The sequence below is a fragment of the Bos indicus genome, chromosome 12 (genome assembly GCF_029378745.1).
Source record: "Bos indicus isolate NIAB-ARS_2022 breed Sahiwal x Tharparkar chromosome 12, NIAB-ARS_B.indTharparkar_mat_pri_1.0, whole genome shotgun sequence".
Lineage (NCBI taxonomy): Eukaryota > Metazoa > Chordata > Mammalia > Artiodactyla > Bovidae > Bos > Bos indicus.
In genome coordinates this window covers 12,183,713-12,207,088 of record NC_091771.1, presented here as the reverse complement: position 1 = coordinate 12,207,088, position 23,376 = coordinate 12,183,713, and the positions used below count along the sequence as shown (strand labels likewise).

Here is a 23,376-nt window from a genome sequence, read left to right as displayed (position 1 = left end):
TAGCAGTGCCTGATACATACAGTAAGCTTTTTTGATAGGGTCAGTCGCTCAGTCGTGTCTGACTCTTTGCAACCCCATGGACTGTAGTCTGCCAGGCTCCTCTGTCCATGGAATTCTCCAGGCATGGAGAATGGAGTGGGTTGCCATTCCCTTCTCCAGGGGATCTTCCTGACCTGGGGATCTAACCCAGCTCTCCTGCACTGCAGGCAGATGCTTTACCGTCTCAGCCACCAGGGAAGCCCCTAAGCTTTGGGTAACTATTTGCTAAATGAATGAATGAATGTCTAAGGGCAGTTCTGAAAATGGAGAATCGGGGGGAGTGTGGCCTGCGGTACAGGTTGCAGGTTTCTGGTCCCGAGCACCATGTTCCTCCTGAGTCATGGATCAGCGCTGGGCAAGGGGCAGGTGGTAACGCCAGGCACAGCAACTGAATACGGTACCCTGCCTGGACCTCCAGGCACACAGCTCTCTCAACGACGAGAGAACCTTCCCGGCCTTTTAGGGGTGTCTAGTCACACAACAACAGGCTATCTTGTGAAACGGATCTGGACACCCATGGTCTGATTATGCAACCAAGCCCGGGTTCCCAGAGCTCCTGAGCTGCCAGGATACTCAAGGACATGCTCAATGGTTTACTTGAGAAAGTCCATTTAAAAGATGTATGGAAGGTTACTAGTGAAGGTGGAGATCTCAGTAAACCTATCTGATAGGTTCATGGAAGGGTACTAAGGAAGGTGCAGACAAAGGTAGAGTTCTCCCACCCGCACCGCATTTCCAAACATTTCAGTCTAGCTACAAAAGGACCAATGTTTTCTTACCTCCTAGGACTGTGGCTTATGAAAATGTGAAAAAGTATTTTGTTGTACTCTTGAAAAAGATGTGTATCACTCAATGAAAAGATTAACATGATACACCCACAGAAACAATGCTATTTCATTTCTAAAGGCCTGGTGTCTTTTATAGAAAAACAAATACAAATTTCAAAAAATGTAAAAATCATCAGAATCATAATATAAAGTCTAACCTAAACTGTATATGAATCGATTTTAAAAGCAAAACAATAGCCACTCCAATTGCATTAATGTGGTATCACTTTGGTGGTGGTGGTGGTGGTGCAGTCGCTCAGTCGTGTCCTACTCTTGTGACCCTATGGACTGTAGCCTGCCAGGCTCCTCTGTCCATGAGATTTTCCAGGCAAGAATACTGGAGTGGGTTGCCGTTTCCTTCTCCAGGGGATCTTCCCGACCCAGGAATCGAACCCAGGCCTCCTGCATTACAGGCAGATTCTTTCCCAACTGAGCTACAAAGGAAGCCTGTGGTATCACTTTAGAGTACAAGAAAATATTTTCATCAACATAGACATTAAAATAGTTTCATTGACATTACTTTCAGACATCTAGTAATTATGTGGAAATACTGCAATGATCAACATAAGTGAGGATCATGTTTGTAAGGCTTATTGTTGGTATAAAAATAGTCTGAGTCATAATGTATAGATGTCAAAGAAGGATATACATATTTATGGGTATATTATAATCCAACACCATGGGGGGAAATTAGGAAATTGTGCTCTCTAGGCTAAAACTTGAAATAACACCTTTCTAAAAACTAGAGTCTACAAATATCACTCACTCCTTCAATAAGACCTATCCATTCATTCATTTGACAAATATTTACTGTCTTTCCCTTCTGTGTCTGGCCCCGTGTTAGCCTTGGGGATTCAGTGGTGGAAGAAGACAGTCTTTGCGCCTAAGGAAATCTCAGGCTCCACCATCTCCTTAGCCCCTACCCACATACACACACCACGAAATAGTCTCTTCAACAGCAGTCTTGAGGAAGGTCCCTTAGCTCTTGCTGTGTGCGATGAGACAGAGGATGCACACTGTCCAGCACGAAGTCCAGCCATCTCTATAGCCCTCGCCCCCTGCTTACTCCCAACGAACCCTGAGGGTGGAGAGCCCTGAATTCTAAACCAGCTGTGCACAGCTATCAGTCATCCAACCTTGAGAAAGTCACTTCAGCTCTCTGAACCTGAGTCTGCCCTGAGCGCTCTCTTCTTGAAGGCCCCTTCCAGATCACATGGAAGCAAATGACTGGAGATTTCTAATAATGGGCAGAGCCGTTACCTCACAAGAGGCTTGTTCTATCAGATGACACAGCAAGTTCTCTCCTTGTGTAGAGCTGAGATTGTCCCTCCACGAATACAGGATCTTTGTCCTGTACACCAAACCTGCCAACTGTTTCTTATACATAAACGCGTGCTCAGATGCTCAGTCCTGTCCAACTCTTTGTGACCCTATGGACTGTGTAGCCCGCCAGGTTCCTCTGTCCACGGGATTTCCCAGGCAAAAATACTGGAGTGGGCTGCCGTTCATCCAGCTCCAGGGGATGTTCCCAACCCAGGGATCAAACCCACATCACCTGCATTGGCAGACGGATTCTTTCCCACTGAGCCACCTGGAAAGCCCTCTTATACATAATAATCCTTCAAATACTAAACAGATGTCACATTTTCCCAAGTCTTTAAAATAAAAAGTGCCCTTTAATGTCAATTAATCCCATGATTCCCAGACCTTTTTTTTTTAATATTAGCTTTTTATACTATTAGTTACCTGCTTTGTTATGAATCTTTCTATTTAAAGTGCTGCCTTCACAATAAAATGTAGTGCTCTAAATCTGTGGTACCACCACCAAGCACCTACTGCACGTCGAGTAACACTAAGACTCTGTGATTGACTTGGCAAAGAAAACACAATTGAACAAGTAAAAACCAATAACAGGAATACTATCTGAATCATACTCGTTTAAAAATCTATGAGAGAGAGACAGAAGAGCAGAGTATCAAGAGTACAGATCAAGGGACTTCCCTGGGGGTTCAGTGGATAAGAATCCACCTTCCCAGGCTGGGAAGGAGAAGGGTGTGTCAGGCGACCCACACGCCAAGGGCCAACTAAGTCTGCCCACCGCAGTTAGAGCAGCCTGCCCATGCAACAGAGAGGCAGCACGGCCGAAAAAGAAGCACAAATCAAGGCCTTAGAACCCAGATACGTTAGATGTTAACTTCTCTGTCTCAGATTTCTCACTGTAAAATGGGAAGCATACTAGAACCTACATTACAGGACTGGTGTACAAAATTGAATGAGTGATGAGATCAGTGATCTTATAAAACAGTTATAAGAGGTACACAGCAGACTGCAAAGAGAGAAAGTGTTACTCGCTCAGTCGTGTCTGACTCTTTGTGACTCCTTGGACTGTAGCCCGCCAGGCTTCTCTGTCCATGGGATTTTCCAGGTCAGAATACTGGACTGGGTAGTCCTTCCCTTCTCCAGGGGATCTTCCCATCTCCAGGATCGAACCCGAGTCTCCTTCACTGCAGGCAGACTCTTTGCCATCTGAGCCACCAGGGAAGCCCCATGCAGCAAACTAAATATTATCTAATAAAGCAGGCAACTTACTTTTCTAAGTGATTGTACATCAACTTGTTTACCCGAATACCTGTTTTGTGATGGGCATTCAAAACTGACAGAAAGAAAACAGCTTTTTGCTATTTCCACCTAACTAAAGATTGCGTTGTTAATAGACAAAAGTAAACTGACACTTCCTTAGGTTCAAAGGATGTGACCTCTCTCTTAAGAGAGAAGATGAAGTGAGTTACATCAACAGAGAGAAAGCTAAGGGGAAAACAGGATAAACAGAAAGTAAACGTGAAAGAAATAAGTTCTTAAAAACATCTTCCCTTCCATTAAAACTCAGCCTGCTTATTTTGACCGTACTGTGAGAGCACCATTTTCAGGACTTTACGTACCGTTATGAGTATTCCCTCTATTGGTTTGCTTTCATGTCTCCTTTTAAGAACCTCATCAGAAGAATCATAGTCTAATGCTAATCAACTTTTGGTCATGTTTACATGACCATGGCAAGTGACCCAGACCTAAAAGGACTCTTTGTTCCAGTGCTCATTTAGTTCTAAAAACAAGTGTTGCCACATGGCATCTGTTTCCATACAACTGAGTGAGCCGGCAGGGATGTAAAATAGCCAGGGGATCTGAAACACACTTGGAAATCACTCACTAAAAATGCCAAGGGTAGTTAAATAAATTACCTTTGTACCTCTTTCTTGTTTAAAAAAAAAAAAAGCTTTCTTTACAAACTTCCATAAAAAATTTCACCAACGTCAATACAATCATTTCTTTAAAAATGATGACTTCTTTGTTGAAGGTTTAGCCTAAACTTCATTAAAATTTAAAGAAAACAGTCATTTGAACAGTACACTTTGAAAGCCTGATGTATACCACACCACTGTGATGGCTTTCAAATCATTAAAAAGCTTTTCTTTAGCAAAGAACATTTAACCAACAAGGAACAACTGTATTTTCATTCATTACAAAATGGTCCCTTTGCCTAATAATATAATATGAGATAAGAGTGGAAATAAATCTTCACAACATCTCTGAGAGACAGGAAGGATGGAATGTTTTCTCAAGATAAAGTCTGTCCATATTCTCTTTCAAAATCCCCAAACTTTTAAAAGTTGGCAATACTGACACTTGTGAAGGGAATCAAGGGATAATTAAGTTCAAGGGAATGCTAAACAGTAGTCCCCAATATGTAGGGCTTCCCTGGTGGTTCAGACAGTAAAGAATCTGCCTGCAATGCTGGAGACCAGAGTTCGTTCCCTGGGCCAGGACCATCCCCTGGAGAAGGGAATGGTTACCCACTCCAGATTCTTGCCTGGAGGATTCCATGGATGGAGGAGCCTGGCAGCCTACAGTCAGTGGGGTCAAAAAGAGTCAGACACAGCTGAGAGACTAATACGTTTACTTTTCACTTTCAGAGGTAAGGACACTGAGCAGTTAAGGATTTAGAGCAGTTAACTAATTAGTCCGAGGTCACCTAACTAGACATGGCCGAGCCCCGACCCAAACCCTGACTGTTTGACTTTGGAGTCTAAGCACTGCACCTGGAAAAATCACCTAGTTCCAGAAAGAGCTGCAGATGTAGAGAATGGATGTGTGGACACAGAGGGGGACAGGGAGGGAGGGATGAATCGGAAGAGTAGCGTTGACTTACATTCAATACCATGTGTGAAATAGATAGCTAGTGGGATGTTTCTATATAGCACAAGGAACTCAGCTCAGTGCTTTGATGACCTAAAGGGGTGGGAGCATAGGAGGGAAGCTCAAGAGGGAAGGGATATATTTATACCTAGGGGATATATGTATGTGCTTAGTCGCTTCAGTCGTGTCCGACTCTTTGAGACCCCAGGAACCGTAGCCTGCCAAGCTCCTCTGTCCATGTGATTCCAGGCAAGAATACTGGAGTGGGTTGCCATTTCCTCTTCTGGGGGATCTTCCCCATGCAGGGATCGAACCTGTGTCTCTCAGGTCTCCTGCATTGACAGGTGGGTTCTTTACCACTAGCGGCACCCAGGAAGCCCTGGTATATGTACACTTACAGCTGATTCACTTAGTTGTATAGCAGAAACTAATGTAACCTTGTAAAGCAATTATGGTTCAATAGTAAATCAACAGAAGCTGGGTCTGTAAATGCCATGATTAGTGAGAAAGAGATGAAGAGAGCAGCGGATGTGAGAAGAGACAGAACAGAGGCAAAGACTGACCAGCCGGAAAGAAGCCCACCCGGCAGGAAAGCACTCTGGGATAGCTATCAGGGGAACTGCAGCCCCTTCCTGGGGGGCCCAGTGGGACCAAAGGGAAATGAGTGCTCTCCAGTCTAGTATCAGAAGAGCACAATCACACATAGCACAGAAGTGTTAGGGATAAAAAGGTTAAAGTGAAAATAAAACCCCAGAACACTATGCAAATGTCAATAAAATAAAGAAAATGAACGATTAAAAATAGACCAAAAAATTAAGAAAGTTTTATTGATCCCATAGTCAGAGAAAATGCCATGGTAGAACTTAAACTGCAAATTAATTGTGAATGTTAACCTCAGTTCAGTTCAGTTCAGTCGCTCAGTCGTGTCCGACTCTTTGCGATCCCATGAATCGTAGCACACCAGGCCTCCCTGTCCATCACCAACTCCCGGAGTTCACACAGACTCACGTCCATAGTCAGTGATGCCATCCAGCCATCTCATCCTCTGTCGTCCCCTTCTCCTCCTGCCCCCAATCCCTCCCAGCATCAGAGTCTTTTCCAAAGAGTCAACTCTTCACATGAAGCGGCCAAAGTACTGGAGTTTCAGCTTTAGCATCATTCCCTCCAAAGAAATCCCAGGGCTGATCTCCTTCAGAATGGACTGGTTGGATCTCCTTGCAGTCCAAGGGACTCTCAAGAGTCTTCTCCAACACCACAGTTCAAAAGCATAAGGACTCATAAAATGCCAATAAGGCTGTCAGGAATTGGTCTTTTCTGTTCCCCAATCACATCACTGACAACTGTTCAGCATTAGTAGATTTTGTTGTTGCTGCTGCCTAAAGCAGAAGACACTTGCAAAACCAGAAATTCAAACACAGGTCAGAATTAGGCCAATGTGGGACTTCCCTGGTGGTCCAGTGGTTGAGACGCTGTCTTTCAACACAGGGTATGCGGGTTCAATCCCTGGTCAGAGAGCTAAGATCCCACACGCCTCAAGGCCAAAAAAACCAAAACACAAAAAAAGAAGCAATACTGTGACGAACTCAATAAAGATTTTAAAAACAGTTCACATTTTTTAAAAATCTTAAAAAAAAATTAGTGCAAAGTCGTGTCACTAGTGGTAAAGAATCCACCTGCCAATGCAGGAGACGCAAGAGGTGTGGGTTTGATCCCTGGGTCGGGAAGGTCCCCTGGAGGAGGAAATGGCAGCCCACTTCCGTATTCTTGCCTGGAAAATTCCATGGACAGAGGAGCCTGGAGGGCTACAGTCCATGGGGTCGCAGAGAGTTGGACACAACTGAGTGACTAAGTACACAAGGTAATTAAAGAGTGTGTGTGTGTGTGTGTGTATTTAATTTACCATATCTATGTATTTCAACATCGTGAGACCTGAAGAAGAAGAATCCAGCTATTTTACGAGACCGACAGAAACTGTAAGATTATAAATAAGCATTGTTTTAAGTCACTAAATTTGTGGCAATTTGTTAGGAAGCAAAAGAAAACTAATACAATACCTGAGGCAATTTAAACAACCTCCAAAGCAAAACAATTATTCACTCTGGGGATTAAAGCACACGACTATTTAAAAGCAGTCCTCATGCAGGTAGGTCTTCACGATGCCTGCAGATCCCTTAACACCATCCTTGGGAGGTCTGTGTCCCCCCACTCCCTGCAGCATCCCCCTACTGAGCCCCAGCCAGCCTCGATGCCCGCTCATAACCACAGAATGAGTTAGAACACTCCCTCTAGAACCCATTTTACGAGAGCTTGACAACTGGGTTTTGGGGTGAAGCACAGCGTTTCCACTTCCCGTTTGCTAATTATAGATTTTCCATTTACTGTGTGTCCCTTGTCGATATATCATCCTTAGGGACTTCAAGGCAAGGAGGAGTGACTGAAGGGAAGCAGAATTTGACCATTTGCTGGATTCACCAAACTACACCATTAACCTCTGACACAAACTGGTCAAAATAACATCATCAGCCAGCAGTCACTGTGACCCAGGAAGGTGGAATATTTAAATATTTAAAGACAGGGAGGACTGTCTTTAAACAGTCCTTGGAAACATGCTTGGAAACATATCTCTTATTCCATTTTATACCCTGCAAAGTTCTATTGAATTGACTTGCTATAAAATTCTAAGCAATCCACCCAACATTTTAGTCTCTGCATTTCTAGTTCAACAAACTTGAGACACAACATTGGGATGAGTCAAGAAATTTCCTAAAAATAATTCAACAAAAAAGTCTTCTCATACCCCAAATAAACTTTCATTTTATTCGTTAAAATCAACAAATACTTATGGATAAGGAGCTATGCCCTTAAATGTGTGACAGAGTCCCTATTCTCAAGGAGGTTATGAAAACACAAGTACTTAACTAAAAAAGGCAGAAAATAGTAAATTCTAGGAAAAGACACAACAGGAGACACCGCATGCAGTTGAAGGTCCAAGAAAGAGTTGTACAAACTATGTGAATAACCTCTCCCAAACCCAGGCTGTCCAAGTCCCTTTACGTAGTCCAACACCCTAGGTCTTGTCTTCACCTGAAGTTACTCCATCTTTCAAATCTTAAATTTTGGAACCCTTTTTCATATTAAACTCTGGATCCTGGTCAGGGAGAAACTCTTATCTGCAACCATCACTTTGAGTCTCCATGGAGGGGAAAAGATGCTTGTCTTGTTCACTCCCCAGGGAAGGCAAGTGGTTAATCTGATAGCTTAATTACCCAACCCCACCCTCACTTCAGAGGAAGGAATAAAAAGCAACATTTTGCCCTTGAGCCTCCAACAACTTATCAGAAGCTCTGTATTTACTGGTTACTGGATCCTGTTCAGCCATTAATAAAGTCAACCCTTATTCCTTATACTCTATTCTCAAAAACTGAGAACACAGAGGGGGAAGATGGATGAGTTACTGATCCCTGAAATCCAACAATCTGTTTCTTTCTTTCCAATATGCCCTGCCTGCGGGCTAAGTCGTTCAGTCATGTCTGACTCTGTGACTCCATGGACTGTAGCCTGCTAGGCTCCTCTGTCCATGGGATTCTCCAGGCAAGAATGCTGGAGTGGGTTGCCATGCCCTCCTCCAGGGGGTCTTCTCAACCCAGGGATCGAACCCAGGTCTCGCTGTTTCCTGCATCAGCAGGTGGGTTCATTACCACTAGCATCGCCTGGGAAGCCCTCCAATGTACCCTAGAAGTCATCAATCCTGGGCCAACTTAGCTGTTTTTCTTTACTCATCTTATAGAGAACTCTGTTGGCCTAGGAATGAAGAACATTTCTAAACTTAATCTCCAATCTTTGGCAGACACTCTCTACTACCTAGTAATCTTCTACTAGACTCTGTTCAGTGATAATTCTCATTTTCTACAGTAGCTCTTGCAAACCCTCCTGAACTCCTACTCATAGTATATATCCTTATCTTTAATTTCACTGAGAAAACAGTAGTGTTTGGTTTTGAAATATATGATCTTCCTGCCCACACCTTTACTTCCATAAACTTTCTGTGTCTTGTTCAGGGTTATCTTTCTTTCTTTTTTTTTTTAATTGGGGTATAACTGCTCTAAAACGTTGCATAACAAAGTGAATCAGCTATATGCATCCATATATCCCCTCCTCCATGCCCCTTCCTCCCAAACCCCACCATAGCTCACCACAGAACACCAGACTGAACTCTATGCTGTAGAGCAGGTTCAGTATTCTTGCTAGAGAATTGATGGACAGAGGAGCCTGGTGGGCTACCGTCTATGGGGTCACAGAGAGTCAGACATGACTGAGCAACTAACACTTTCACTGTTCCCCTATATCGTAGGTTCCAGCTATCCATTTTAAAGGCTAACCTCTTAACCTGTGTTCTGGGTCCCACCCCCTGTCGTTTACTTGGCAAATACTCTCCATCAGTTACGCCCTCTCTCTCCTGAAGCTTCAAACTTTTGATCTAACACTTCTGTCCTCTGGTGGTATAGACACGCTCAAAAACCAGTTTTAAAAACCAAAGCAAAAGATCTATTACTACAACAACGGAACCAGAGCTGCCTCTTCGAACCTGAAAGTTCTTGGTGCTGTGTCCCAGCTCCTTATTTTAACAGCCAGGCTTTGGGATCAGGAATCCATGCTGCTTCTCTCTGCCTTCCCACTTGGCATCTCCATGTGCCTCGTGCACATGACCCTCCACTGCCACTGCTCCCACCAGTGTGACCGGATGACCTGCCCTGATTCCACATTCAACAGACGCTCTTCCTTTCTTCTTGGGCTTGACCTCTCTACAGCATTTGATGTGTGACAACTTCCGCCTTAATACTCCCTTCCCCTGGCTTTTCATAACATCACTGCCTCCTGCCGTTCCTTCTATACTTCAGAGTGCTCTCTCTCAGTCTTTAGTGGCCAAACCTTATGTTGTGAAGCTTTTCCCAGGATTCTATTCTTGGCTGTCCTCTCGCTTCTCAAACTCAATGGTCCCTGGGGAGGTGGGAGGGGGAGGGATGCACGCAGCATGAATTATCTCTCACGTCCATAAATCAATCAGACTAAATCTGAACTCTTGCTTCCTCTCCACCCCCAGCCCTACTTTCTGGAGCTCACCTCCATCATGGTACTGCCCTGCACCTGTCTGTCCTCCCTGACCTGCGTGCCTAGGGCATGAACACAACGCCCTGCTGTCTATGCTGGTGGCTTCCCAGAAGAGGGGCTGGGAGCCTGGATGGCGACAGGACCCAGAAAGAGCACCTGAGCAGACCTAAGGATGCAGCTACACAAAGTATCCCAGATGAACTTCACTCAGTTATACTGTGCATATCTTCAGCAGAGTGGTATATATATATGTATTTTCATCTCTGAATCTCATTTATTATGTTTATTAGTTCCTGGCACATGGTGGATCCTCAATTCATATTTAATTTGTATTTTTGTAATCAAAGAAGTACAAAAAGAATGGGATATCTGACATAATCTTTGAAGCGTCGGTAGACTTTCCACAGCTACAGATGCAGGAGGCATCGTTTAAGTCAGAGGAAGCAGAAAAAGCATTCGGCTCAGAAAGCAATGCTGTATGGGTGGGAGCGCATACGGACAAGCAATTATCAGCAACACTAGAATGCAGTGGTAGGAGTTTATAGGGCTTTATAATGTAGTTACTGGAGAAGGCAATGGCACCCCACTCCAGTCCTCTTGCCTGGAAAATCCCATGGACAGAGGAGCCTGGTAGGCTGCAGTCCATGGGGTCGCTAAGAGTCGGACACGACTGAGAGACTTCCCTTTCACTTTTCACTTTCATGCACTGGAGAAGGAAATGGCAACCCACTCCAGTGTTCTTGCCTGGAGAATCCCAGGGACAGCGGAGCCTGGTGGGCTGCCGTCTATGGGGTCGCACAGAGTCGGACACGACTGAAGCGGCTTAGCAGCAGCATAATGGAGTTACAAATGCAACCTGAGCCTATGAGGCCTTTGAAGCAACATGATTTGCAATTGAAAAAAAAAATAACTAGAACTGAGGACTCTTCTTGAAATAGCTGCCAAATGAATTACTTAAATGAGAAGAAATGAAGGTGTAAACCTTAGCAACTGGAGTAACAGTAGAAGAAAAAGAGAAAATACTGTTTTTAAGACTGAAGGGAAAAAAACAGACGTTGTGAATATTCAAGAACAGTGGAATCAGTTGAACTACTATATTTAAGGAGGTGAAATATTTAAAGCACTAAAATTAAGACATCCAAAATATATATATATATTTAAAATATACATTTAATGGATTGGTTTTTTGACCCAAACAATCACGAATGGTTTGGGGTATTAGAATCTACAAGGTACTAATCAGGTTTATTGTCTTGGTGGGAACTCCAGCACACATGACGCGCAGCTGGCAACTAAGGAGGGCATTCAGTACAAGCTTTGCAAAGGTTTTTCTATAACGTTCGAGGAGGGAGTCAGCAGAATAGAAGCATACCGTGAAGCTGTTGTTAGCGTTTTTCGTGCTTGCTTCAGCTACACTGGCATCTGAGAGGTCAACTTCATCAAATATCAGAGACTGTTAATGAAAAAGAACACAAACATATTATTTGAAAACCTAACTCAGTGCTCCTCAGTAATTTTTTTTTTTTTAACCATCAGGTCATGACCATGAAGCTATATCAGGAATTCGAAATAAAAAAAAATGATGAAAAACTTAAGTTAGTGATACTTTTTGAGTAAAACCAAACACATAAATTTCAAACTGTATAGGACTTTAGAGAAGCCCCCTGGTACATAGTCTCATTGCAAAACGCCCTGTGGTCTCCAGAAGCATCGTTTATGGGGAACCTATTAAGTGTGTGATATGCACACCTACTCACATACCCCACCATGAGAAGAACTAGTCCTGGCTCAGGTCACGGCCAGTTACCGAACCTTCTGAATGTTGCTGTCCTCATCTGTAAATGTGTTCTAATGAGACGGTGCGTATGCTCTGCAAACATAAGATGACTTTCTTTATATACTCTTAAAAGTTTTATTTATATTCTTTTCTTTTTTGGGGGGGCCAGGTTCAAACACTTTTTTTTAGGCTGAAAAGCATTTTAATCAAAAAAGTTTCAGTGGTTAAAAACTCCATAGAATTAAAATCTTTAAAAATGGACCATTGAGAGATTAGGAAATTCTAGTCAGTATGTGTATCCTTCCTACTTTCAGTCAACTGGTCCTCATCCACAGTCCTTCGGTGTACTTCCAGCGATGTCGGTATAACACTGCTCCTCCAGAACTACAGAAAAAAGGGCTCCCTTATCTAATTTAAGTTTCCACCACTCCCCAAGATCTCCAGGGTGTAATGCAACTCTACTTCAAGCCAACCAATCTGACAATCAGACTTGTTCCCTAACTAGAAAGAATTTATAATCTAGCATGGGAACTGAAGAGACACAACTAGTTTTAAGTAAGGTGAACTATTAAATGTGGAAAAGGAGATACGCAAAATACTATGGAAGGTCATAGATAATTTTTCCAGCAGAAAACAAACACTTTCTCTTGTGCATACTGGAATAAAGACAACTTTAGAGGGATCTTAAAGAAAACAGGGAATTTCTTCAAGTGGAGACAGAGGGAAAATCATCCTGGAGATGGAAAATATGGGGCTGGGCTGTAGGCGATCAAATGGTCCGTGTTGCCTGGAAATAAATATGCGGGGTCAGGATGGAGCCAGATCAGGGTTTAACTGTGAACATAATGGCCTTTAAAATAAGATTATTTCATTTTGCTATTATTTCCATAGCTGCATAAGCTAAGAATTAGGTTTGTTTATTTATTTTTTACCTCCTGGTGTATAACTATACTAAGTATTATATCACAAACATATTTTTAATATAAAAATTATCAATTATCTTACTGGTGCAGTAACAATAAATCTTACTATTTTTAAATTGAAGTATAGTTGACATACACTATTATGTTAGTTTCAAGAGTACAACATAGTAATTTGACAATCAAATACATCATCAAGCGATGGCCTAAGTAACCATTTGTCATCATATAAAATTATTACAATATTATTAATTATATTCCTTTTCCTGTATATTAAATTCACATGACATTTACTTTTATAACTGAAAGTCTGGATCTCTCAATCCTCTTCACCTGCTTCACCCAACCTCACATCGCCTCCCCTCTGGCAGCACCCATGTGTCCTCCGTATCTGTAAGGCTCTGTTTGGGTTTTTTTGTTCATTTGTTTTTTAGATTCCACACATAATTTACAGATTCCACATATAATTGAAATTATATGGTATTTGTCTTTCTCTGTCTAATTTATTTCACTTTTAGCATAATACCTTCTATATTCATCCATGTTTTTGCAAATGGCAAGATTGTTATCCCGTATTTCTTTTCATTTCTATTTGCATGGCTGAAAACTTTCCTAACCTGGTGAAGGATACAGGTATCCAGGGCCAGGAAGTACAGAGAGACTCAAACAAAGGGAACCCAGTGAGACCCACACCAAGACACATTATAACTAAAATGCTAAAATGTTAAACTAAAGAGAATATTAAAAGCAACAAGAGAAAAACAACTAGTTACATACATGGAAGCTCCATAACACTGTCAGCTGACACTTCAGCAAAACTTTACAGAAGGGAGTGGCATGATATAGTCAAAGCATTGAAAGGAGGGAACTTGACCAAGAATACTGTACCCAGCAAAATCATAAATCAGAATTGACAGACAGAGTTTCCCAAGCAAGCAACAGCTTGTCTGCACTGTGGTTCATCACCACTAAACCAGTCTCACAAGAAATGTTAAAGGAATTTAAACAGAAAAGAAAAATTATAACTAGAAATATGAAAATTATGAAAGAAAATATCTCGCCAGTAAAGGCAAAAATGTAGTAAAAGTAATAGATCGAAGGTATGAGTGCTTTCCAGGGGGCACTAGTGTTAAAAAAAAAAAACCCACCTGCCAATGCAGGCCACATGTGAATTAAAAGACAAAACCAGTAAAATCATATATATCTACAATAATTAAGGAATACACAAAGTAAAATAACATCAAAAACATAAAATGCTGAGTGGAGTAAAAATGTAGTGCTTTTAGAACATGTTCAAACTTAAGCAACTATCAACTTAAAATAGACTGTAATATACAGAGGTTGTGATATAAGCAGTAACCACAAACCAAAAACTGTGATAATATGGGGTTGGTCAAAAAGTTCTTTTGGGTTTTTCTACAGGATGTTAGAGAAAACGATACACAAATAATAAAAAGAAAGGAATATAAACATAATACTAGAGAAAGTCATGGAATCACAAGGGAAGAAAAAGCAAAAAAAAAGGAGCCGAGAACAAAGATAACCAGCAAACAGTTAACAGAACGGCAGGAAGCACATACCTATCAATCATCACTTCAAAAGTAAATGGACTGAATGCTCCAATCAGAAGACACAGGGTAGCTGAACAGATACAAACACAAGACCCATACTTATGCTGTCTGCAAGAGACTCACTTTAGATCTAAAATCACACACGGACCAGAAGTGAGCAAATGGAAAAGCTATTCCATACAAGCATAGATGAAAAGAAATATGGGATAGCAACACTTATACCAGATAAAATGGTTTTAAAACAAAGACTGCAACAGGAGAAAAAGAAAGGCATTACCTAATGGTAAAGGGATCAATCCAACAAGAAAATGTGACACTAGTTAATACATATGTACCCAACATAGAAGCACCTGGATCCATAAGGCAAATATTAACAGACATAATGCGAGAAACCTGCCAGTCATACAGTAATAGCAGGCAACTTTAACACCCCTCTACATCAGTAGATGGATCATTCAGACAGAAAACCAGTAAGGAAAACCGCTGGCCTTAGGCTGGGGCTTCCCTGGTGGTGCTAGGCCTCAGGTTAGGAAAGTTTTTCAGCCATTATTTCTTCAAATGGGTTTTCTGTCCTTTTCACTCTCTTCCCCTCTGGGACTCCAGTAATGTGAATCTTAGCACACTTGATGTTGCCCAAGAGGTCCCTTAAGCTAGTTTTTTCTTTTTTCTTTTTGCTGTTCCAACTGGGTGAATTCCACTAACTTATCTTCTAGATCACTGGTCTTTTCTTCTGAATTATCTAATATGCTGCTGGTTTCCTCTAGTGTATTTTTCATTTCCATTATTGTATTCTTCAGTTCTGATTTTTTTAAAAAATATTTTCTATCTCTGTTGAAATTCTCACTTTTCTATTCCACTGAGTTCAGTGAGTTGTCTTTATGACCATTACTTTGAACAACTTATCTGGAAGGTTGCTTATCTCCATTTCATTCAATCTATTTCTGAGTGTTTGTCTTCTTATTTTGTTTGGAACATACTCCTCTGTTTCTTCACTTTGTCTAACTTTGTGTTTTTTCCTACATATTGGGTAGACCAGCTACGCCTCCTGGTCTTGAGAGAGTGGCTTTGTGTAGCATGGCTGGTCCCCGTAACGTGGTCTCCTTTGGTTACTAGGGTCAGATGCTCAGGGAGTGCCCCGTAATGTGGTCTCCTTTGGTTACTAGGGTCAGATGCTCAGGGAGTGCCCCGTAACGTGGTCTCCTTTGGTTACTAGGGTCAGATGCTCAGGGAGTGCCCCGTAACATGGTCTCCTTTGGTTACTAGGGTCAGATGCTCAAGGAGCGTCCCCTCGGTGGGCGGCATCTGTTTTCCTGATGCAGCTTGGCAGCACTTTCTGAGGATGTGCTCGCATGCAGGACTGGACGCCAGTGTGGCTGACTGAAAGGCCCAACTGCAACGTGATGGATGCTTTGATGTGTGTGGATGACCCTGGGGCAGGAGACACTTTGAGGCAACATGAGTGATGGCCAAAGGTGTCTGCCAGGCCTGACAGGGCAGGGGGCCACTTTGGTGGGGCTCCAGTGTCTACTGAGGGCACCCATCTTAATTTTATTTTTGAAGGAATAGTAAAGTATCAGTTTTAAGTGGAAGCTCATCAATATCATTTTTTCTTCCAAAGCTACATCATTCTTATTTCATTCAATTATTTTATAAAAATTATTTAAGCCTTGATTTTATTTCACTATGATTTTTATTTCTAATTGCTAGACTAACTGAATGATTGCTTTGAGCTTGGTATTACATGAGCACTTCATTTTCATTATTTAAGGGTCCTCTCAACAATATGCTGCTCACTGCCACTCCACTGGAATATGAACTCTTGTCTGAAATCAGAGTATGAATTCTTAGCAACTATAGCAAATCCTCTCTCATGTTCAGGAAAAGATTTATAAGGTAAAAATTAGCAAGAAAGGGGGGAATTCAAGTCTAGACTTTATTATATCTAATAAAGTTACATTTAAATTTTCATCTCAATTGGAAGGAAAAAAGAAAGAAAACTACACTAGAACCTTGCCATAAGAATGTCCTTAGGGGACATCACATGAAATTGTCTCAAATAGACCCCCTTGTGATCTGGTCCAAGATGAAGCCTATTTATATTGAATTAGACCAGTAATGCTATACAAAGCCCCAAGACAAAGACAGTTTACAGAACCATCTGCAGCCCTCAAATGCTTGCAACTAGCATTCTCTCAAATTACCTTTGAGTCCTTTGCATAATAAAGTGTACGACCTCGAAGTTTGAAGTATCGCTTTTTCCACCTTTGGAAGGAACTGGTTTGCTTCAGCAGCTGTCCCTCTTTAATACTGGTCTAGGGAGAAGCAGAAGCAGAAGCACAACATGATTAAAATGAAATTCAAAGCCAATTAACACTCAAAATTCATGACACACTACCGCTGACATTTTGAATATTATTTCTCATGTTTTGCAAATTACGGGAGAAAATACTTTACTCGCACTTTACTCGCACTTTACTCGCACGGAAACACATATGCGAAGCTCCAAGTAGCCAAGGCGAATCTGACATGCCCTCAAAGCAGTCACAAATAGTATGGAAGACACATCCACAAAGCTAGTGCTTTCAACACAGTGATGAATACACGTACCTATTCAAATGCGTACTTATATATAGAAAAGACTTAATAAGTGATGGAAGGGTAGATGTACAGTAAATGCAATGGTTAAGCAGGCATGAGCTCTGGAGCCAGAAACACTGTGATCAACTCTTGGTGACACCACTGAGTAGCTGGATGATCTTAAGCAAATCAATAAACATCTTCTGCCTTTAACTGTTCATCTGTAAAACGAAGATGACAACAAGATATACCTTTCCGGTCTGTTGTTGTCAAGAATAAGCCTTTAAAACATGTAAAGGATTCACTGCATGGCACAGAGGAAGTGCTCATTAAATGTCAATTATCATCAACTATGTGTTACTGTAACACACACAAACACAAAGCATGGTGCATGGTGGTTCAAAAAAGAAAGCTCTGCCTCAGAGGGAGTCAAAGGCGTCATCCTCCCAGAGGACAGCCTTAGGTGGGTCTCCAAGGAGTTTATCAGAAGATAAGGAAGGGTTTGTTGTCGTTGTTCAGTTACTAAGTCCTGTTCAATCTTTATGACCCCATGGACTGTAGCACGCCAGGTTCCCCTGTCCTTCACTGTTTCCCCAAGTTTGCTCAAATTTATGTCCATTGAGTTAGTGGCTATCTAACCATCTCATCCTCTGTCGCTGCCTTCTCCTTTTGCCCTTAATCTTTCCTAGCATCAGGGTCTTTTCCAGTGAGTCAGCTCTTCGCATCAGGTGACCAAAGTATTGGAGTTTCAGCATCAGTCCTTCCAATGAATATTCAGGGTTGATTTCTTTTAGGATTGACCGGTTTGATCTCCTTGCAGTCCAAGGGACTCTCAAGAGTCTTCTCCAACACCACAGTTCAAAAGCATCAATTCTTTGGCGCTCTTCTTTACAGTCCAACTCTCACATCCATACATGACTAACGGAAAAACCATAGCTTTGACTAGATGGACCTTTGTTGGCAAAGTAATGTCTCTGCTTTTTAATAAACTGTCTAGGTTTGTCATAGTGCTTCTTCCAAGGAGCAAGAGTCTTTTAATTTCATGGCTGCAGTCACTGTCCATAGTGATTTTGGAGCCCAGGAAAATAAAATCTGTTACTGCTAAACTTCCTCCCTTTCTATTTGCCATGAAGTGATGGGACCAGATGCCATGATCTTAGTTTTCTGAATGTTGGATTTCACTCTTTTCTTTCACCCTCATGAAGAGGCTCTTTAGTTCCTCTTCACTTCCTGCCATTAGAGTGGTATCATCTGCTTAACTGAGGTTGTTGATATTTCTCCCAGCAATCTTGATTCCAACTTGTGCTTCATCCAGCACAACATTTCATATGATGTATTCTAGATAAAGTTAAATAAGGAGAGTGACAATATACAGCCTTGTCATATTCCCTTCTCAATTTTGAACCAGTCCATTATTCCATGTCCAGTTCTAACTGTTGCTTCTTGAGCTGCATACAGGTTTCTTACGAGACAGGTGAAGTGGTCTAGTATTCCCATCTTTTTAAGAATTTTCCACATTTTGCTGTGATCCTTATGTCAAAGGCTTTAGCATAGTCAACGAAGGAGAAGTAGATGCTTTTTTGAACTCTCTTGCTTATCCCATGATCGAATGGATGTTGGCAATTTGATCTCTGGTTCCTCTGCCTTTTCTAATCCAGCTTCTACATCTGGAAGCTCTCCAGTTCTTATGTACTGCTGAAGCCTAGCTTGAAGGATTTTGAGCATAACCTTGCCAGCATGTGAAATGAGCACAACTGTTTGAACATTCTTTTGCATTGCTCTTCTTTGGGATTGGAATGAAAACTGACCTGTTCCAGTCCTGTGGTCACTGCTGAGTTTTCCAAGCGTATTTTAGGTGTGTGTAAAAGTAGAAAACTTTAAATCAGCCCAGATATTTGGGGAATCTTCATAGAATTTTTGGTTATAAACACAGGTAGGGCTCTCAACAGGGAGCAACAAGAGATGTGGCTGGAAGAGGTGGGCAGGGCCTCTATGGTTCTTGGCTACACCTTGCGCTGGCTGCTTTATGTGTATATCAGTTCATTTTATTGCCACCAACAACATCCTTGGAACCCCTCTGACTTCATCTAGTACCTCTCCTTCACCTGGTCACCTTCCCTCCCTCACAACAGCGCATCTCTCTTAAGTAGGCATACATGCACGACCCTCAGGACTGAACACCACCTCTTCTTTCCTCCTAGACGGTTCTGCCCTCAAATATCCATCTGATGAACTCCCTCATTTCTTTCAAGTCTCTGATCTTCTCGATGAGACCCACCTCACTGACCTACTTAACATACTCTTCACATTTCCCTCCATCCTGATCTTACTTTCCCCACACAAAGTACTTCCCATCTTGTAACATATAATGCAATGTGTGTGAGTGAGTTTTCAGTGGTGTCCGACTCTTTGTGACCCCATGAACTGTAATCTGCCAGGCTCTTCTGTCCGTGGAATTTTCCAGACAAGAATACAGGAGTGAGTTGCAATTTCGTACTCCAGGGAATCTTCCCGACTCAAGGATCGAACCCTGGTCTCCTGTGTCCCCTGCATTGACAGATGGATTCTTTACTGCTGTGCCACCCGGGAAGTCCATTATGTAATGTAACTTATTATATTTATTGTGTTCATCCATTCCAGTATTTTTGGGCTTCCCTTGTGGCTCAGATGGTAAAGAATCCTCCTGCAATGAGGGAGACTTGGGTTTGATCCCTGGGTTGGGAAGATCCCCTGGAGAAGGGAAAGGCTATCCACTCCAGTATTCTGGTCTGGAGAATTCCATGGACTCTACAGTCCATGGAGTCACAAAGAGTCAGACACAACTGAGCAACTTTCACTTGCAGTTCATTTTCATGATATAGAAGTCTGTATGAATGAACAGAAGATGCTGAGATTAAACTCATGTTTGTTTGACTCCAGAGTTTATTTCCAACTTTTACACTTTTATTATTATTGCCTTTTATTATCAACAAGACATAAAATATTGAGAAAAGTTTATTTCCTCTAATAGGGTAGTTAGGTCATACTAATGTTTACTTTCAATATAATTAGAAGATTTCCTCTAGAGCTTGCTCTCAGATGGTCCTCCAGGAATTGTGAGAGCATTAAAGTTTAATGATAACAAAACATTTTTGTATCTTCAGTACCAAAGAGCCCGACTTAGAATCAGACAGACAGCCTTCAAGCCAGGCTCCACTACACACTACGGTATAAATCTGGGCAAGTTACTTCAGTTCTCTGTGCCCCCATTTCCTCCCCTAAAATCCAGGCATAATAATGCCAACTTCACAAGCTGATTGCATCTAATTTAATGATAAGATAATGGCTCAAGAGCACTTAGCACACCATCTGGATTACAGAAAATATTTAATAAATGGCAGCAAGTGTTACTATGATATCATGATGCTATTAAGTTCAGGGAGTATTTGCCAGGCACCAAATTAAAAGAGCTTTTCGGAAGAAGTGAGTAAGTGTTTGCAGGCTGCTGTGAGAGCAAATAACAGCTGGAATGGAAGCAGAGTATCCAGAGATGAAGTGAAGGGAGCCAAGAGCCAGGAGATGCTGGCCACAAGGGGAGTTTGCTTTTTATTCTCAGTGCAAAAAGCTAGTGAGCTGTCTGAAGCAAGAGACGGAGAAATGGGTGAGGAAGCAAGGGGAGAACCAATTAGGAGGTGACTGCAGGAGTCCCAGGGACAGACCAGGGAAGATGGAACTAGGACTGTAGCATCACTGAGACAGACAGAAGTAGCGAAAGTTGAGCTGTTAGTTTGGAGGCAAAATCTACTGGCCTTGCCGGCCTTACCTTCTTACTTACCTTACCAGCCTTACCTTCTTGACATGAAGGGCAAGAGACAGAAAGGAACCAAGAGAAAGTGTAAGCACTTGCCTTGGGCAACTAGATGCAAAAGATTGCTAGAGTTCCGTGTGCTATACAACAGGTCTTTGTCGGTTATTCATTTTAAATACAGCAGTGTGTACATGACCATTCCAAAGTCCCGAGCACATGGAAATCTGCTCAGTGTTAGGTGTCACCCTGGATGGAGGGGGGCTTGGGGGAGAATGGCTACATGTGCACATGGCTGAGTCCCTTCTCTGTTCACCCGAAACTCCCACAACACTGTTAATTGGCTAACCCCAATACAAAATGTTTTCGGTATTAAAAAAATAATTTAATGTTGAAAAAAAAAAGATTGAGAGAGAGAGGGTAGGAATAAGCCATGCTGCTGTAGCCCAGGGTAGAAAGTCTACATTCTTAAACCCAAACACAAACTCTTGAAATGCTAAAGAGAGATAACTCACTCAGGGAACAAACCTCTTGGCAATTCAAAGGCTAAAACGTGGGTGTTTTCAGATTTTTGTGAAGTTGCTTAAGGCAATGAGGAAGAAAAATTAACGTTTAGTCTACTTATGTTCTATAAGGCTGTTTTTTTTTAAAGCATAAGTAACCTAATATTTCTTCTCCACGTGTTTATTAAAGCAATTTTCTAAAATGAAAACCCTGTAACAATATGCCGCTGCTTAGAGTCCTTCCAGTTTTCTTTTTAAGTGTTCAGCTCAGTTCAGTTCAGTTGCTCAGTCGTGTCCAACTCTGCGACCCCATGAATCACAGCACGCCAGGCCTCCCTGTCCATCACCAACTCCCGGAGTTCACTGAGACTCACATCCATCAAGTCAGTGATGCCATCTAGCCATCTCATCCTCTGTCATCCCCTTTTCCTCCTGCCCCCAGTCCCTTCCAGCATCAGTTTTTTCCAATGAGTCAACTCTTTGCATGAGGTGGCCAAAGTACTGGAGTTTCAGCTTTAGCATCAGGCCTTCCAATGAACACCCAGGACTGATTTTCTTTAGGATGGATTGGTTGGATCTCCTTGCAGTCCAGGGGATTCTCAGGAGTCTTCTCCAACACCACAGTTCAAAAGCATCAATTCTTCGGCGCTCAGCTTTCTTTACAGTCCAACACTCACATCCATACATGACCACTGGAAAAACCATAGCCTTGACTAGATGGACCTTTGTTGGCAAAGTAATGTCCCTGCTTTTGAACATGCTATCTAGGTTGGTCATAACTTTCCTTCCAAGGAGTAAGCGTCTTTTAATTTCATGGCTGCAGTCACCATCTGAAGTGATTTTGGAGCCCACAAAAATAAACTCTGACACTGTTTCCATTGTTTCCCCATCTATTTCCCATGAATTAGTTTTCTGAATGTTGAGCTTTAAGCCAACTTTTTCACTCTCCACTTTCACTTTCATCAAGAGGCTTTTTAGTTTCTCTTCACTTTCTGCCATAAGGGTGGTGTCATCTGCATATCTGAGGTTATTGATATTTCTCCCAGCAATCTTGATTCCAGCTTGTGCTTCTTCCATTTTTTATGATGTACCCTGCATGTAAGTTAAATAAGCAGGGTGAAAATATACAGCCTTGACGTAATCCTTTTCCTATTTGGAACCAGTCTGTTGTTCCATGTCCAGTTCTAACTGCTGCTTCCTGATCTGCATAAAGGTGTCTCAAGAGGCAGATCAGGTGGTCTGGTATTCCCATCTCTTTCAGAATTTTCCACAGTTTATTGTGATCCACACAAAGGCTTTGGCATAGTCAATAAAGCAGAAATAGAAGTGTAGCTGACTTACAATATTGTCTTAGTTTCAGATATACACCAAAGTGATTCAGTTATACATATACCAATTCCTTTTCAGATTCTTTTCCCTTATAGGGTATTACAAAACACGGTGTGGAGTTCCCTGTGCTATATGGTAGCTCCTTGCTGGTTATCTGTTTTGTACACAGAAGTGTGTATATTTTAATCCCACACTCCTAATTTATCCCTCCCCCCTCTTTCCCCTTTGGTAACCATACATTTGTTTTTTATGTCTATGGCTCTTTTACTATTTTGTAAATCAGTTCATCTGTATCTTTTTTTTTGCCTTCAATATAAAGTCCAAACTTCTATATGTGTCAGAAAAGACACCTGTGTGATGCTCTCCAAACTCCCCACTTGCCGGTTTGCAGGCTCCTCCCTCTGTCCTAAATGTCCTTTCCTCAATCACCTGTCTTAAAAAAAAAAAAAATTTATATATATATATATATATTATATCCTTTTATTTGGCTGTGTCAGTTCTCAGCTGCAGCAGGCAGGATCTTCGTCGAGGGGCGAGGGCTTAGTAGTTGTAGCAGGAGGACTAAGCTGCCCCATGGCATGTGGGATCTTAACCCCCCACAAGGCATCAAACCGCATCCCCTAAACTGGAAGGTGGACTTCTCAACCACTGGACCCCCAGGGAAGTCCCCACAATCACCTGTCTTGAAAGCTCCTAATCGCTTGCACTCCGACTCAGTGCCACAGCCCCCGGAAGGCTTCCCCACCCGC

The 23,376-nt window shown here is 42.0% G+C and overlaps 1 protein-coding gene across 6 annotated transcripts in view; it reads right to left on the bottom strand.

Moving 5' to 3' along the window:
• Positions 1–23,376, bottom strand: part of DGKH (diacylglycerol kinase eta) — a 218,368-nt gene that overhangs the window by 109,630 nt on the left and 85,362 nt on the right. For all 6 annotated transcript variants that reach the window (XM_070800017.1, XM_070800019.1, XM_070800020.1 and 3 more), the window contains exons 3-4: positions 16,636–16,746; positions 11,539–11,619 (exon numbers count right to left, since the gene is read on the bottom strand). In XM_070800017.1, the coding sequence (XP_070656118.1) occupies positions 11,539–11,619; positions 16,636–16,746 (192 nt within the window). The remainder of the gene's footprint in view (positions 1–11,538; positions 11,620–16,635; positions 16,747–23,376) is intronic.